General features: G+C 41.7%; 1 protein-coding gene across 1 annotated transcript in view; it reads right to left on the bottom strand.

The window, feature by feature from the left end:
- trrap (transformation/transcription domain-associated protein) overlaps positions 1 to 16727 on the bottom strand; it is a gene marked incomplete at its 5' end in the record, with an annotated part of 80390 nt that overhangs the window by 61379 nt on the left and 2284 nt on the right. Inside the window, 24 exon segments of the mRNA XM_083933385.1 lie at positions 677 to 745; positions 1443 to 1613; positions 3143 to 3264; positions 3983 to 4079; positions 4327 to 4488; positions 4704 to 4964; positions 5207 to 5404; positions 5635 to 5852; positions 6119 to 6318; positions 8224 to 8375; positions 9394 to 9594; positions 10074 to 10330; positions 10457 to 10622; positions 10714 to 10905; positions 11043 to 11237; positions 11563 to 11660; positions 11802 to 12138; positions 12252 to 12486; positions 13073 to 13151; positions 13689 to 13827; positions 14569 to 14665; positions 15249 to 15337; positions 15742 to 15819; positions 16460 to 16585. Coding sequence (XP_083789511.1) covers positions 677 to 745; positions 1443 to 1613; positions 3143 to 3264; positions 3983 to 4079; positions 4327 to 4488; positions 4704 to 4964; positions 5207 to 5404; positions 5635 to 5852; positions 6119 to 6318; positions 8224 to 8375; positions 9394 to 9594; positions 10074 to 10330; positions 10457 to 10622; positions 10714 to 10905; positions 11043 to 11237; positions 11563 to 11660; positions 11802 to 12138; positions 12252 to 12486; positions 13073 to 13151; positions 13689 to 13827; positions 14569 to 14665; positions 15249 to 15337; positions 15742 to 15819; positions 16460 to 16585 — 3939 coding nt within the window.

Here is a 16727-nt window from a genome sequence, read left to right as displayed (position 1 = left end):
AATGTCCGATTCAGTTCAAATGGAGTTTACCCTCCCAGCTCCCTACCACAAAGACCGTTTAATCTCTGAGTGAGTCCGTACGAGAATAGAGGTTCTCCTTCACTGAGAGCGAGGGGTGTTTTTAATGACGTTTATAGCATGCTGCAGCCAACAGCAGAGTAAAACAAACCTGTGGCGATGAAGAAGAAGGGTGATTTACACAAAACTGGAAAGAAAATGTCTAACTGGAAAGACAACAAGATTTGGGAACTTCTGTCAGAAAGGGTCGCCATCAAAATAATCAGACAGACTTGTTTATGACTTGGTTGTTTATGACCAAATAAAGTGGCTGGGTCAGCTCGCTGTTGTCATGTCCTCCCTCCTGCAAGCTCTACCCAGAAGCCAACCCTAGCCAAAACCAAAATTATTTCCAGTAAGTGAGAACACATCTGACACAGAGAATCACTGGCTAAGTGCTGCATGTGTTAAAGAGACACTCAGGACTACCTTCAGACCTGATTCTCCTGACATTGTCGGGGGTTAATTTATAATAAATGGCTTATGACAACTGCTGTATTGCATTCAAATAAGATCTCTACATGTTATGAGTGATGAAAGTGCTGTTTCTCAGTGCTGTATGGTGTGTGTGTGTATGTGTGTGTGTGTGTGTGGTACTGTCTGAACTATGTATACTTACACTGCCATCACTGCGCTGGCCTCCCTTGTGTGTTATTACCACCACCTCCATCCACTTCCTCAGGTGTTGCTAAGAAAGACAGAGAGAGAAAAGAATGATACTTTATGCTGGTGAAGTATGTGTGTGCATATCATCAACAACCAAACATTTAATTGACAGATTCAAGTAATAAACACATTTTCACCTAATCTGATGCACAGCTCTGATGGGCCAAGCACAACCATTTATCTTATGTGGGGCGGGTTTAAAATGAGGACTGACAGAGGAGTGTCATGCTTCAATGTAGTTTTAGAACGTAACTGGCATTTTAAGTCAAGCGGAACTTACCAGGCTCACAAAACTCAGATCAAACTGTCAAACTAGGGAGCGCTGATCAAATTTGACTCAAGATTCTGTTACTGTGTTAGTTATTTCTTACCTAAAACACATTTTAGTGTACGGTTTTGAGAATTGAGAGTATGTGACCAAGCCTCCATGTATCAAGTATGAACTGAAAATGAACTGAGAGGCAATTACAGGCTAAGAAACTAGCAATTTAAAAGCTAGATTGCATGTTATTTCTCGCACTTCATGACAATACTTGATTTAACCTTCATACTTTAAAAATAATCAGATATTAAGAGAGATCTAGCACCCACAATGGTACAGTGGAAAGGTTTGGTTGTCATGTCGACATCACAATAAACTGCATTCTGTGCCATCAGGTGTTTTGAATAAAATGTGTTGTGTGATGAGGAGAAGGAGGACACAGGTCGAAATTTCTCACCATCATCTGATCACAGAACTTGTCATTGAAGGAGTTGGGGAAAAGACGTGTGACAGAGGTTAGGCGGTTCACCACGTTGAGTGTCAGGCTGCGGTAGTCGCCCAGCATCATCAGCAGGGGCCGCATGTGAGTGTGGATCTGGTCCACCTCAATGGTCGCACCTTCCAGGAACTAAAACAGAGTATAAAGGGAAACATCACTTGCAATTTCAAGAAGTTAAAATGAGATTTGAACTTGTAAAAAATAAATTTAAAAAAAATCAACTCTTAAAATAAATATTGTAATAGAAACAAGAGTGTTGTTGGAAAAGAAATATAAAATCTATATGAAAATGTATGCCTCAACAAATGTTTTGACATTATTATCATTACTCAGAATACAGGTTCGTTTTGCTCTGAACTTGCATAACAAGAATAGTTTGAGCGTTAACATATTATCGAGATCTGTGGCCACATATTTTTACACCAGATCATTTCATTTTTTCCTTACAAAATGCATATTCTCATGAGACCTGGACTTGTCAGGTTTACCAGCCCCATGAATTGCTGGCTACCTATTGTGTCTCTGTTAAGAAACTAAGGCTACTCAAATGAGGGCATGACGAGTCGTGAACAAGCACACATGCCAACACCAAACACTGATGACGTATACACACAGACACCCTCACACAGACGCCAGGGAATGATGCATGGCAGCCACATTCATTTTCCTCTCAGTGCTGAGAACAAACACTCCATCCTGTATCGATTGGGTCATGGCAACGCTCATTAGTGCTAGCAGGGCAGAGATGAAAGAATGGAGAGAGCAAAGAATGGCTAGGCAAAAATAAATAGATAAATAAATAAATCACGGGATAGTGAAAAGGAGTGATGGGGGTAAAGAAAGAAAATGAAGGACACAGAAATGAAAGGAAAAGGGGACAAAGAGCTTGAGGTAGATGGATAGAGGCTATGATAGCATGGATACTTTGATTAATAGAGGCGGGACTGGTTCATGGAGAGTGTGATAAGAGGAGGGAGGTCCATATGAAGATAACTGGGTGGGGAAATGGTATGAGGGGAGGATTAACAAAGGACCTCGGAGATGGCAAATGACATGAGTGAAACAGATAAAAGGCTAATGAAGCAGGAAGGAAGAGAACAAGATAATAAAAAATAAAAAAACTTTCTTGGAAAAACAAAAACAAGCAAATCTTAAACAAAATGGAAAGCTCTGAAATATGATAAGAGCAAATTATACAAATAGATAAAAGGTGGGAGCATAAGGGTGACACAGGAGAGGTGAAGTAAAAGGTGTAGAAAATGGGATTTTCAGAAGAAGAAAAAAATTTAACCGCCAACAAATTCACTTGTTCGATTTTGTGTAGATTGTTCATATCTTAGGGGCAGTCTTTAATCCAGATTTAGTAATGTCACATAATAATAGATAATAAGATGTTAATAATGTCTTTAAATTCCAAATCAAATTAAAAAACAAACAGGAGCCAATGTAAAGATGCTAAGAAAAGACAGAAATAAAGACTGTGTTGTCAGGTGACAAACATTTTGTAACAGGTGATTGTAGATTTTTTTTTTTAAAAAGGCAGTCTTCTTGAAAAGTGAACTATTTTAAGTGTAACATTTCTTGGGAGTCACGGCAAAATCACCCAAATCTAAACCAATTACAAGCCACAAGAAAACAATAAGACATGATGCACTGACCTTCCTCATACATGCCTCGCCCGCTTCCTGCAGTTCATTGTTGGTGGAGTTGAGGGCTTTAAACAGGGCAGCAATGATCTTCTCTCTGGACTGTGGCAAGTAATTACAAGCGGCAAGGGCATCTAAACAGGAAAAAAGTAGCTTTCATTAACAACACCCATTCATCCAGAACAACTTGAAATTAACACAAGAGTAAGCGTAAGCATCAATTAAGGGCTGCACAATTAATCAAATTGTTCTTCAATTGTGATTTTGGCTTCCAACAATTATGAAAACAAGATAATCAAGATAAAACGATGATTGTGCCACATTTATCCTCACACTGATGTTCTCGTTTTACGCACTGCTTTACTGTACAGCCGTGCTTTCAGTTACTGAGTGGAATATAATTTACAGAAGTGTTGAAAATATGTTTAGGAGTTTTCAGTAGGATGAAACCAAAATGTGTCACAGCCAGAATACACAGGCAGATGCTGGAGCGTTGTTTCACTTGTCGTGACTTTAATTATGTTTTGTCTCATAACAAAGATAAAACGGCATGTTTCCCTCTTTCTGCCTGTATGGCTTCCTGGCTGCTGAGGTGCTGATAAAACTACAAGCTTCAGCGTTGGCTTCCATTTCTTTTAACTCTGTCATATAGCAAAAATAAACACAGACCACAAATTCTTCTGCTACACACTCTTTCTTCCAAAGCCACTGAATAATGGTGTTAAATAATCATGATCTCAATATTTACCAGAATAATCGTGATTAGGAATTTTGTCATAATCGAGCAGCTCTACATCAATAACATTTCAACAATGGATGGGACCAATGTCAGTTTAAGCAGGGTCTACTCACTGAGAGCAGCGATGCGGAGGGGAACCAGGGAGGGGAGGCTCTTGTAACAGGGCAGCTTCATCAGAGCAGCATCTTCTGCCTCACACAGGTTCAACAGCTAGAAGGACAAACAAAGGTCAGAGGTCAATAATCAGAGAGCTAAAAAGGTGGATGCACACATATTGCTCTTTTTATATATTTTGTGAAAATATGCTAAATCTAAGCCTGAGACGCCTTGCACCAAATAACATTGTGCCAAATGAATTAAATATGTCAATTGAACATATTTTTTACTATGGAAAAAAGACAAAAAATTAAGAAAAACAATTAAGAAAAGTGGATTTGATTTTCTGAATCTTTTATACCTCTGTGTAGAAGACCTTATGCTCCATGACATTGAGGTCCATTGTGAAGAGGCGGGGCTGCAAGGTGGTGCAGAAGGTGTTGCCCTCCATCAGGCCGATCTGGGCATTGGCAGGCTGGTGGCGGAGCAGGTGTTTCTTGGGGGGAACCATATCTTGCAACACCTGAAGAGTAGAAAGCCCCAAGAAAACACTCAATTAATAAGGATTAAAAGGCATTCTGTTTTTTTCCTTTTTCTTTGATCACTCTGAAGATCTCTTAATTTTCAGACACACTCCTTAACTGTAGCCAGTTTTGTGTTTAAGATGAAATGATGACAGTCTTCTCTAGCACTGCATTTATACACAGTTAAAGAAAACTTTACAGTCCTTGGTTTCACCTCTTTGTGTGGTTCCATGATGACGGTAACACTCTTGCCGGTGACCTGGGCTAGCACCTGCAGAGAGTGCATGGCCTGCTTTCTGACAGTTGAGTTCGGGGAGGTGACCTCTCGGACCAGGTCATGCGTGACCATATGGAAAGACTTGTCCTGGGCAGCCAGCAGCTCCTCAGTCTTTTCTTCGTCTTTCAGTGGAGTGGCACAGCGCACAAGCAACTGCTCCAGGGTGGTCTTAGCCATAGCTACTGCTCCATTTGACACCTTATTGTGAAAATCAATAACTTGGTGAGTACAATGCCACTGCAGCGAGAGTAAAGTGGTGCGACAAAAAAAAAGGACGGTTACAAGTTGTTACAGTGCACCTGCTGCAAGCCTTTGAAAAACATCATGTGAGCACAATAGACGACAGCAAATGGATGCAGATAAATCATGGAACTCAAATATCAAATCAATAAGCTACGGTATTACTTCTACTCTACAACTCTCAGAAACTTTTATCTCACCTCTCCTGTTAGGTCCATCATGACAAAGAGCAAGGCCTTGAGAAAGGTGAGCTGGTTCTGTAGCACCCAGATCAGAGGCAGTCTCTCCATTAGGAACTTGATGGACACCACACCGCCAAGCTTAGCATACCAGGCCTGTTCATAGCAGCAGGCGCACAGACGCTCCACAATGTAGGAGAACAAGGGCAGCTGGCATGCCTGTAGATGTAGACAAGAGGCCAGCATAATTAACCCATTCCCATTTAAAAACGATCACATATGAAAACCTTATTCAAACACAGAGGGCTGAGCTGTGTTTGAAATCATTAATGGACATTACCACAGTTACAAAACCATTGGCAACATGAGCACTGGTGCCAAAGGTGCCACTGTCTTTATTACACCCACAAAAATCTGAACCCTTCAACACACTCCTGCCAGTGACTTACCCTCTCCTTGGAGCCAAGGATGATGCTGGCAACGTCAAAGATGACGGCCAGGGCCACTTCTCCAATCTTACACAGCTCCTTCTCCTCATAGGCCATGCAGATAGCTATGGCATCAATCAGAACCAGCGGATCCATGCCCTTTGAGCCATTCTCCTCACTGTGAAACATGGCTGTGCTTGGCTGGCTGCCCAGCTGGTAGCTTGGCAGTAAGAACGGACCTGGAGGAGCAAGGACAAGTGGAAAGGAATTATGTTACACGTAAAATATATCCATCTAAAGTAAATCGAAAGATGTTAAAACAACTATAATTATATTACTCTTTTAGTTAGTGTCCAATACAAAATGAAAAAGACAGAATTTTAATAAAACCAAAAAATAAGGACAAAATTGGAAAGTGACTGATATTCTTGTGCAGCTGGGAATCCATGCCAATGTAGGGTCAAAACAGAAAGCTAATATTAGATGTAGAGCACCAGTCCCTCACCACATTGCTGAGCCACAGCGACCATGGTATAATGGCGTATCAGGCTAGCGACGAAGGGCAGCGCGCTGGGCCTCAGGTCCTTTATCACAGCAGACATGAATGCCCCAGTCAGGGCCTGTTCAAAAGTTCTGCGTGCAGGTGTGTCTTGTGCTTTGTAGCGGTGAGAGATGATGACATTTGGGATCCACTTCTCAGCAAAGCTAATGGGGGATAAAACCACACAATGAATAACAGGATTACATATTAGGACAATATTATGTGGCAGTGCCACTGAAACTTTCTTTAAGCTAAGAGCCCAAAAATCATTTAATGGTCTGTGTTCAGCCCATTTGTCAATATTTCAAATAAAGATCCATGTTAATTATCTATATACGGTCCCCTAAAACAGTTACTCCGATTCTCTTTTCTTTGCTCTCTCCTCTGAGATTCTTCTGTCTTTCTATTCCTCTGCCTCTCTCTTTGTCCCCTGTTAGTATTTTTTGTTATTTACTGCAGCTGAAGGCAACTGGGCCTTGGTGTGATTGAGCAGCTGTTTTCTCCATGCTTGAGCTTGTGTTTTATAATGCCACACGCCAGGGGCAGGCCTGATAGATAGCTTCATTTCATTATTGCCATTTAAAAGACTGCTCTTTGGCAGAGTAGAGAGAAGAAGTTGAGAGGAGGGAGGGTGGGGTGTGAGAGAAGGAAAGAGGCAAGCAAGGAACGTGGCGAATGGAGAAAGTAGGGGGTAGCATGGTTGATAGAACGTCAGATAGATTGCCCTTCACTCATCCAGGGGCCTGCCACTCCAACACTACCGTGTTCTCCCCAGTTGGCATTTCATGATTTGCTCTGTTATTTTCTTTTTAAACTGAAAGGGTATATTTACAGTGACCAAATACTAACTGAGCAGAGGCAGAGCAAGAGAAATAAAGGGGACAAAGTCTTTTAAGAGAAAGAGGAAATCGAGACATCTTACAGAGGGAGGGGGCAGGCGCAGGGCCCCGATCATAACCGGCATACTTCATTACCCCTGCAGGAGAGTGTAAGGGGCATGGAGTAGCATAAACAGACAGGGGAAAGTCAATTAGCCCCTGCCCGGGGATCAATGATGGTAATGTGACTAACCCATCTGACAACCAACCCCCCTTTCTGTTTGTCTGTTCATGTATGTGTCTCCGCCTCGCAGTGAAGCCTGCCAGAGGGTGGGGGGCCTGCGAGTGTGTAATTAGCAACTCACGCTCTTGAGAGGGAATTGATGAGGCGTGTGTGGTGGGAAGAGACGTGAAGACGTGATGAGAGACTGAAAGCAGGGCAGGACAGGGGTGGAGGTGATGGGGAGGTCTGATGATGCACAGCTAATGTGGTGGGTGGGCTTGGAAGTGGGCAGACAGGAATAGTGGGGTAAGCAGTGGGCAGGGGTTGAGGTCAAGGTCAAGTTGAGTCAAGTGAAGGTCAATGAGGGGGAATGATTGATGATTTTATCACTTCCTGCCATTGGCGTAGATTCAAACGGACTGTCCACTGAACATTTGTGGACAAATGCACTGTCAAGAACATTTCTTCAAATATCAAAAAATGTTTGGGGAGGAGCATTTCCTTCAGGTCAGGATACATGTACCAAAGCCAAAAGAAAACTCCAAAACCCTCTTTTTAAAAATTAAAATGTCTTTGGTGTAATAGCATAATCGTGTTAGACCTAAAACGCGTTTTGGCATAAAGCCTTCATCAGACAGTCAAACATCTCTTGGAACACCTGGTCCTTTTTCTAGTGGCATTCCACCAATAGGAACTGTTTAAAGTTTTATAAAAACCTACATTTTATAAAAGTTATATTAAACCAAAAAAAGCACTTCTGTGTTAGTGGGCTGACAGGTGTTCATACTACCTTATAGGGCAATATGGAGAGCTCAGTATAGCATTCAACTCTGATCCTGTCCACTTTTTTTGTGGTCCAAACAAATGCAAATGATTTTATTTGAATCTCTCTTGTGATGGTTAACCACTGAATAATTCTGGGGAATATATCACAGTGCAGAAGCTAAAGACGGACCAAATTTTTTTTTAAAAATATGTCTGACTAATATTTATACAGAGACAAAATCGAACCCAGAATGTTTACTTACTTGGGATGAGACAGAAGCTGGTAGAGAGCATGCTTGTTGTCATCCAGACTGGTCATGGCCACCAGGAAACACTTAATGACCTCCCAGGCCTGTCGTCTGTAGTAGGGCTCTGTGTTGGCACTCTTAAGACAGTCAAGAGCTGTCTCTATCGCCTGAAAAGGAATAAACCAGAAAAACAAATCTCTATCAAAACTCTCAACATTTTATATTCTGAAATAACAATTTACTATGTTGTAAAACGCCAATATTCCTTATTATTAATATGGGAATTAAATTGCAGTATATGACTATAAATGTGATTCAATCGGAAGGAAGTAACACGGGGCACCATCTGGCCGAGCAAAGGTCATTATGATTTCTACATTATGGGCTGACAAGCCACACCAGCCAGGCACTTAAAAAGGGAGAAAATGAACTAATTAATGCCACTCAGAACATAGGGGAGAAGATGAGGAGATGCAAGAAGAGAGGGAGGGTGAGAAGAGAGAAAAGGGCACAGCAGAATTGAATTGTAAACCTGTCAGTTTATCAGGACATTTCTGTCAGGACTGAGGCTCTGATGAGTTCTCTATTACTAGTACTTGGATATGAGGTTTAGGGAAAAAATAAGATTTTGTATGCAAACTTGTGAGAAAGCACATCTTTCTACTCAAGTGTTTTGATTTCTCCGTTTACCTCAGAGCACTTTAAACTACCTCTTCCTTAATGTGCCAACTATCCATATGGCTGTATCATGAGCCTGCTAGAGATTCATGCCTTCAGCCTGTGCCGCAAGTGAGAATGTGTGAGTCTGTGTGTGCTGCTTGTGCCCATGATGATGGCAAACACACAGATGGATAGCCAGAAAGAAGGAGCAGCCATTAGTGAGAGTAAATAATGCCGTCATGGTGGCCCACAGTAGATTGATGATTACTGACTGGGGATGAGGAGGAGAAACAGGAGATGAATTTAATTACCTGGAGGACACACACATCTCCGCACACACTCACTCTCACACACACAAACCCCTGACAAGGATATATTGCTTTCAGTGGATCGCAATAATGAGGAATATCATGCTCTTAATCATTTAATTCTTTCTTTCTCAAATTGAAATAAAAAAAGGTTTTTAAAAAAAAAAGGGGGGGGGGTTCAGGAATTGTAACAAAGCGAGTAGCAGTGGGGTTTTACCTTCTCCATGGGTAGCTGTATGGACGCCTTGCAGTCAGTGAATTCGGCCTTGATACTAGGTCCCTGGACCTCGGTCACCACATAATGCAGCCTCTGAGACTCCTTCAGCATCTTCCTGTTGCTGCCACCAAACTTTCCCAACACCCTGTAGGCTACGTGAGAGATGCTCTCAGCCGGATTACGGAGTGTACGCCACAAGGCCTGCAGCACAGGAAGAAAGGGAGTGACATTATGAGGTTCAGTGTTCACTTAAGAGCTGATCACTGTCAAAAGTGTGATGACATATTACAATCATTACTGCTACACTTAACATCAACAAAATTCTGGGAAAGCTAATAAGTTGCTGTACGTAAGACACTACTTTATGTTAATAGCATTTAAGTCATAATTCAATTCTAATCATATTTATCCGTTAGGCTCTATATTAACCAATGCTTAGCCGGTGGAACTAATGAAAGGCAGGCGCGAACCACCCTTCACAGTTGAGCAGCAATGGGATGAAGAGGTGTATGTGACTGATGCTGGATTAGTGCATTGTCTGGAAAAGATATTGAGAGAACGTTCTTGCAAGTAGATATAAATCCTCCACTTTTTGGATCCAAGTGTCCTGTCAGGTAACTTAGTAAAAATTGCATTGGGCATGATAATGATGATCAAGACACACACGAACAACTGCCTACCTGCATGAGCTCGGCCCTAACGGGCTGAATGTGGTCGTAGAGGAAGTCGGGCTGTAGGTTGTCCACACACAGCTCCAGGGTGCGAAGGCCCTGGCTGACCAGAGTCTGAGAGCCATTGAGGGCAGACACCAGCGGATCCATTAGCATGGGTAAGTAGGGCAGCAAGGAGCTCAGACGCACTGGCACTGTCAGACACAACTCCACAAATAGATCCTTCATGTGCTGCTTGTGAAGGCCACTCTGCAGCATGTTCAGACCTGATTGCGTGGAAAAGCAAGATTGGAAATTAGGCGAAAAGAAAGCATTAGGGGAGGGTAGTACTTTTCCACACTTGTCAAATAAAACTCATCTTCAATACAGAGTAATGCCGTGTGAGGCTTTACCTTGCAGCAGGTTAGGCAGAAGGGGTAGGAACTCCTGGTAGAGCAGATCGTGGCTGCCTCCACCAATGGAGCGGAAGAGAGCCCTGAGAAGCAGGAAGTAGTTGTAGGGTTCCTTAGCTGATTGGGCCAGCTCCATGGAGCTGTTCACAATCTTGTGAAGGTGGGGCTAAGGAAGGGACAAAAAAGAGTTAGTTGAGAGTCACAAAGTCAGGCAAAAAAACCTGGACTCACAAGAAAGACACAAAACCCCCACATACCTTGAGCATCTGCTCGTTTTCAGCAGCAAAGAGTGACACTGAGCCAAATACTAATTTGAAGAGCTTGAGGTAAAGGTTTGAGAGCTCAACATTGGAGCCCATTTCTGGTAGTCTCTCAAGAAGATACTCCACTAGGATGGTGGCAAATAGTGCAGATGTTGACAAGTTGGCTAGGAAAGAATTGGCCACGATCTGGGAATTTGAGCACAAGTGATGAATTAAGACCGAGGACTTCTGTCATGCATTGACTTGTATAATTGTGCGAAAAAAACATCACCCTGTGATATAGAATTGACATGTGGCACATGTTTATATGCAAGATATCGTACCTGCAGTGCATAGTTCTTGGAGATCCTCTCCACCATGTACGGCACAGTTGTCTGAAAAATCTCCTTGAATGTGAGAGGGTTCATCATGGTGAAGACCCCAGCAAAGTGCTCCAGAACTTCTTTCTCCTCCTTCATGCGCACAGTCTGACAGTTGGCCACCCTGATGTACGTTTGCTGGTTATTGGCAACCTGAACCTGGTCAGGGGAATGGGTTTAAATCATTCTATTAATCAGAGCCATGTCTTACTGATATATTTTTATTTGTTAAGATTGTTATTTAGGTCCACACATTTTTTGTTTTTTCTATGTTAAGTATGAGTCCATTGCTCACCATTTAATTAAAGCCACACATTTAGAATAATAAAAATAAAACTAATACCTAAACAACACCATTTCTAAATCAACCAAAGCATAATTTTCTTCATAATATGTTCTGTTAATAGGTTTTTATATCACATATTTGAAAACACATGCCGATACCGTTGAACAGTGAAGGTAAAGTCAAGATCTTTGGTTGTACCTGATAGATGTCCAAGGCCTGCATGGCATATTTGACCAGCTTAATGTAGATTTGAGTCTCCTTTGGCTGAAGCTGCTTGTTAGGAATGAACTGAGCCTCTGGGGAAAAAAGATGAAACAACAGGAAGTCAGACAATGCATGCAAGTCCAAATTTCATCAAATAATCATTGATAAATATGCATTTAAATTCTATGCCTAATGCGATTGTGGCTATTGATCATGGTTTAGTGTCATCTTACCTCCTGGGGCCTTGCAAGAGGTGATGCCCCAAGTAATTGTTTTCACTCCGCACACAAGAGTCTTGACTAAGCTGCGGCAGTCTGACACCTGAAAAGACTGCTTGTCTTCCTTCTCACCAGCTCGGTCAAATGACGTTGTCGGGGGTGGGGGCGCCGTGGCAACAGGAGTGGGAGGAGCAGCGGGTGGGATGGCAGGGGTGGTGGATGGAGTGGGTGTGGCTGGTACCCCAGGTAACACCCCTGGGTCGACCACACCCATCTCTGACTGGGGTTTGCACTTTTTGAAGATCGAGACAAGCTGGTAACGTGCAATGGTGTGAAACTTCAGCACAAACACCTGATTTATAGGAGAAAGAGAAGGGAAAAAGTGACTAATATATTCTTGTATATATTATATACTTTTGTATACACCAGTGTCTTTTCTACTGATCCAAGCTCTGTGCTGCCTACCTCCAGCATCCTCATCAGGATGTCCCGCCCATTGCCGTTTTCTTGCTCTGACTTTGAGCGGATGCAGTCCACTAGGTTGAGCAGCAGCTTGCAGGACATGGTCTGGATGTTACTGGGAAGCGACTCGTCATCAATGTTCTTTGCGAAGAGCTGCACAGCTAGGGATAAATCTGTCAGGGGCAAGTTCTGACGAACATGGTGCACCAGGTCCGCGAGTGTGCTGTAGGCCAAGGGTCTGAAATGAAATGGAAATATGTAACTATGACAGTTGGAGTAGAATTCTAATATTTCATGACTCAACAGAATTGAAAACCAAAAAGACTGTGTTCTGGTTAACTGACATTATCTTAAAAGGCAGAAAAAGGAGTAGTCAGGAAAAGTTAGACAGATATGGAAAGTAGCTTTGGGATGCAACTGAAACTGCGGTGGGAGACATGGAGGAGAGAGGGAGAGAGAAAGGGAGTTAATGAGTGACACTGATAGTCCTGCCAGGTCTCAGGCAACCGCCTTGTTTCCAGTGTAGTACTAATAGGAAATGACAGCTGTTTTGTAGATGAAGTGAGCTAGTTTGGCATCTGAAGAGGGTCAACAAGTGGCAAGCAGCATGCCCTCTGGAGACGCGGGTGTGCGTCACACTTTTAAAGCGCGATTTGTGCTGCAATGTATGAGATGATGACTTCCTGAGAATTTTGGCAGTTGCTGAGAACTGCCTGTTTAATATGCTAGGACACTTAACATACACCTAGCTTAGCAATCAACCTCGAGAGAGAGGGTGCTGACACCAAGGAGATCAAATGATTGTGAAGGCACACAAAACTCACCTAAGTGTCTCCCGTGCCGTGTAACCAGAACCAATCAGGATGGATTCATCAAAAAGTTTGTCCATACAAGGTATAAACTCTGAAACACAATAATGGCACGATTCAAAGAAAAAGAAGGGGTGAAAATAAAAAATGTTGGGAAAACTGAAACATGTGTCTACATATGTTGCAATACATAATGTTAAATACATTTCTACAAGACAAGAGAACATGAAATTATTGTTTTATTAAATGTAATAACTCCCCCTGCTTTGGCAGCAAGAGAACTGTTACTAAAACACTTAGTTATGGTTAGTTTCCTCCGTTTTCTTCAACTCTACAATGTCAAATCTTGAGTCACAGGAGAATAAGTAACTTAGAAAATCATCAATGTGTATCATTGACTCAAGATATCATCATCTAATTTCACTCAGTCTCACTTTTCACCACTCAGTCACCAAATCATTTCACATTTTTATTTCATAAATGTGAAATGAAGTGACTTGGCAAGAATGTAGGCTGCTAATGTTTTGACCAGGAAGGTATAGCCATGTGAAAAATAGGACATTAAAATAAATAAATAAAAATAAATCACCCAGCCATTTCATTTTCTTTTTGTGTGCGTGTGTGTACATACGGCTACGTAGATCAGTTGTGAGGATGTGCTTGGCTGCGATGAGCAGTTCCTTGCGGAGGTGAGCAGTCTCAGAGGGGCAGTTGGTCAGCAGCTGCAGCATGCCCTTTACCATCTGCTGAGAGTACTTCCCTACCAAGTCCTGATAAGGTAGACATAGACAGACAGACACTAATAAAAGCACAATTCATTCTCAAAATAATAGTATATTCAGGGAAGCTATGTTTGGCAAAAATAATTAATATGCCAAGTCGATACCAATACAAGCCAAATGTCTAACCAAATATTCCATATGTTTTTTTCGGTTTGATATCTTTTAATTTTATTTGGACGGGCAGGGCCTTTTTAACAGCACAAACAACAGTTCTCTTAATCCCCTAATAGAATCCTTCTAGATGAGTTAGAAGTTCTTTAGTTAGTATTATCAGTGGGGTTTCTTTTAACACTGTTCCTGATAATGTCTGCACACAGTTAGCGTAGCAGCAGATAGATTCAGAGGAAGCCATTATGTGCCATTCATTCAGTGTGAAAAACTAAATATTAAATCGAGTAAACAAAGTCTTAATTTAATTTTTCAAAGAGACTATTTCAGCTTTGTTCTCCCGAGCTTCGGTGTCTTCATATCAGTGAGCACATTACGTTACACTCCGCTTCCTGCCAATCACCTGACACCAACAAGAAGAAATGATATCCAGAAATCAATCCTTCTAATACACCTGCTTGTACCTACATTTTCATGTTCTGGTGAATCTTTGCTAGTAGTTCATGTTAAGACAAGTGTGACAAGAGGATGCATTTTAAAAGTGTTTTCGCTTAAGGACTCATTGAAACTATATATTGAAGGCGGAAAATGATGCAACAAGCAGTCATCAAAGAGGTGTACCTGGTAGATTCGGATGATGTATGCTAGAAATGACAGAGTCTTGATCTGCGCAGCAATGAAGTCTGCATACAACTCCTTGTTATAAAGCTTGTGTTGCCTGGAAAGAAAGCAGCACAATTTACATATATAAGCCATTTACTCCAGTCAAAGACATCCAGGATGTTGTATACCTGCAGTAGGTGGCAATTACAGAGGTTGAGAGAAATTGTGGGTCTACATATGGAACTCAATTCTACATGGATGACTTGTCTGTTCACAGCTGTTACTGCACATCAGGATGACATTCTCTCTACACCTGCCAGAGACTGCTGAGGTATTTTTTCTAAATTAACTCTGCGCCATTTTGTACCTGTGGTGAATGCTTAACACAACCCTCTTATACCCTGAGAGGTTTACCTCCTGGTAAGCCAATTTCTACAATTTTAACTTCCCCAAATGGATTTTAACTCCTGGTTTGGCAGGCGAAGTGCCGGGCAACAGCATCAAAAAAAGTACTAAATAGGAAGATGGGAAGAAAAAAAATTAACTTTTAAACATGCCCAAACTAATTTTGATGGCTGTAAAGTGAAAATGAAATCTGTTAAAAGGCACATTAAATCCAATTCAAATCTGGGCACACAAGAGCCCACATACATGAGCTTGAGCATGTACGGACACAAACACACACTGATGCATCTCACCTGGCCTGAGGAGACACCTGGAGCATGATGGTGTTCATTATGAGGGGTACAAACTCGGATACCACATTGTGAATGTTCAGCTTGTATAGCTGAGGGCACAGAGCAAACACACAATCTTTGTTAATGAAAAACTAACCTCATTTTAATACACACACATTATTATTAGAGAGGAAGTGATACATTCCAAAACAGAATGTTTCTCTACTTTCTTTACAGGGAAACATGCTCCTGTGACTCCAATTATCTAAAACTGCAGACGGGCCAATTCAGTTAGTGGTGTCAACATGTAAGCAACTAAATTTCCAACCCATAAAGGAAGTATATTTTACTCTTCATGTTCAGTGTCATTTTCATGTTTTCTTTGCAATAAGTTCCAATGTTTTCAGGTGAAAGGTGTTGAAGTTTCACCTTCTTTTTCCTGTTGTTGAACCTTGTTACCAAGTGCCACTGTGTGGTGGTTATATTAAGAGAAGTTCAGGAGTACGTTACTAACCTGGTACATCAGCACCACTATGATAGGCAGCTCTGCCAGCACCTTAAGAGACAAGGACCCCCGTGGGATAATGGTGTGCTAGAGACAGAAACAAAGTTAGAAAAACCATGAGGATGATTGAAATAACTGGGTGACGTAAATGCTGGACACTCGCAACACCCTTCTACAGCTGAAGAAGCAAATACTGATTCTGACACATATACGATATACTATTGCCTCAGTAAACAAAAGGTAAACAAAGCTAAGTTTAGAGAAGTGGACTTTTGACCACAATGTGGCTGATATGAATCTTTACCAGTTCTTGCACACTTCTCCCCAGAATATCCTATTTTATGTACTTTTGTCGTGTTATTTGAAAGGGGTGTTGAGTAAAAATATTTTAACAGCATTGTATTGATGTTTTAAAGTCTGGTATTTTGACAACCTTATGATCAAATGAAGACCAATATCCATTTTAAGGAAACTTCACAAAACTGACAAAAGTGTATATGTTATAAAGCTTTTATTTTGAAAGTGTATACTGAAGGAGCGCATCAAGTATTTTTATGTATCTCCTATTTGAGGGTAAGTAAGCGGGCAGTTTTATGGTTTCTCCTATTAGTGTGCCAACATGGCGCACTACCACCATCCTGTGGTTACAGACAGTATTGTAAAAGGTATGCAGTATGGATTTAAAATAGTGGAGCGACAAACTCCTACAAACTGCTGGTTAGCTTACTGTTCGGGTTTCGCTGTCTTCTCTCTCAGGTGCAGTCTTGACCAACACCGATGTGATCATCCCTACCATTTCTGGGGAGGGAACCGTGTTCTCTGCTATCACCTGTGGGTTCTCAAAGTACCTGGCCTGGTGGGAGCAGAAAGACACAGAGGTTAGACGAAACACAGACGACAGGTGGAAAGGACGAAAGGCAGAGACAAGAAGTTAATAGCAAGTTACTCTGTGCTTCCAGTAAAAACACAATCAAATAAATCAATCCCTTCTTCAC

Source organism: Echiichthys vipera (assembly GCF_963691815.1).
Source record: "Echiichthys vipera genome assembly, chromosome: 18".
NCBI lineage: Eukaryota > Metazoa > Chordata > Actinopteri > Perciformes > Trachinidae > Echiichthys > Echiichthys vipera.
The sequence above is the reverse complement of the archived record's forward strand: the minus strand, read 5'-3'. Positions and strand labels throughout refer to the sequence as shown.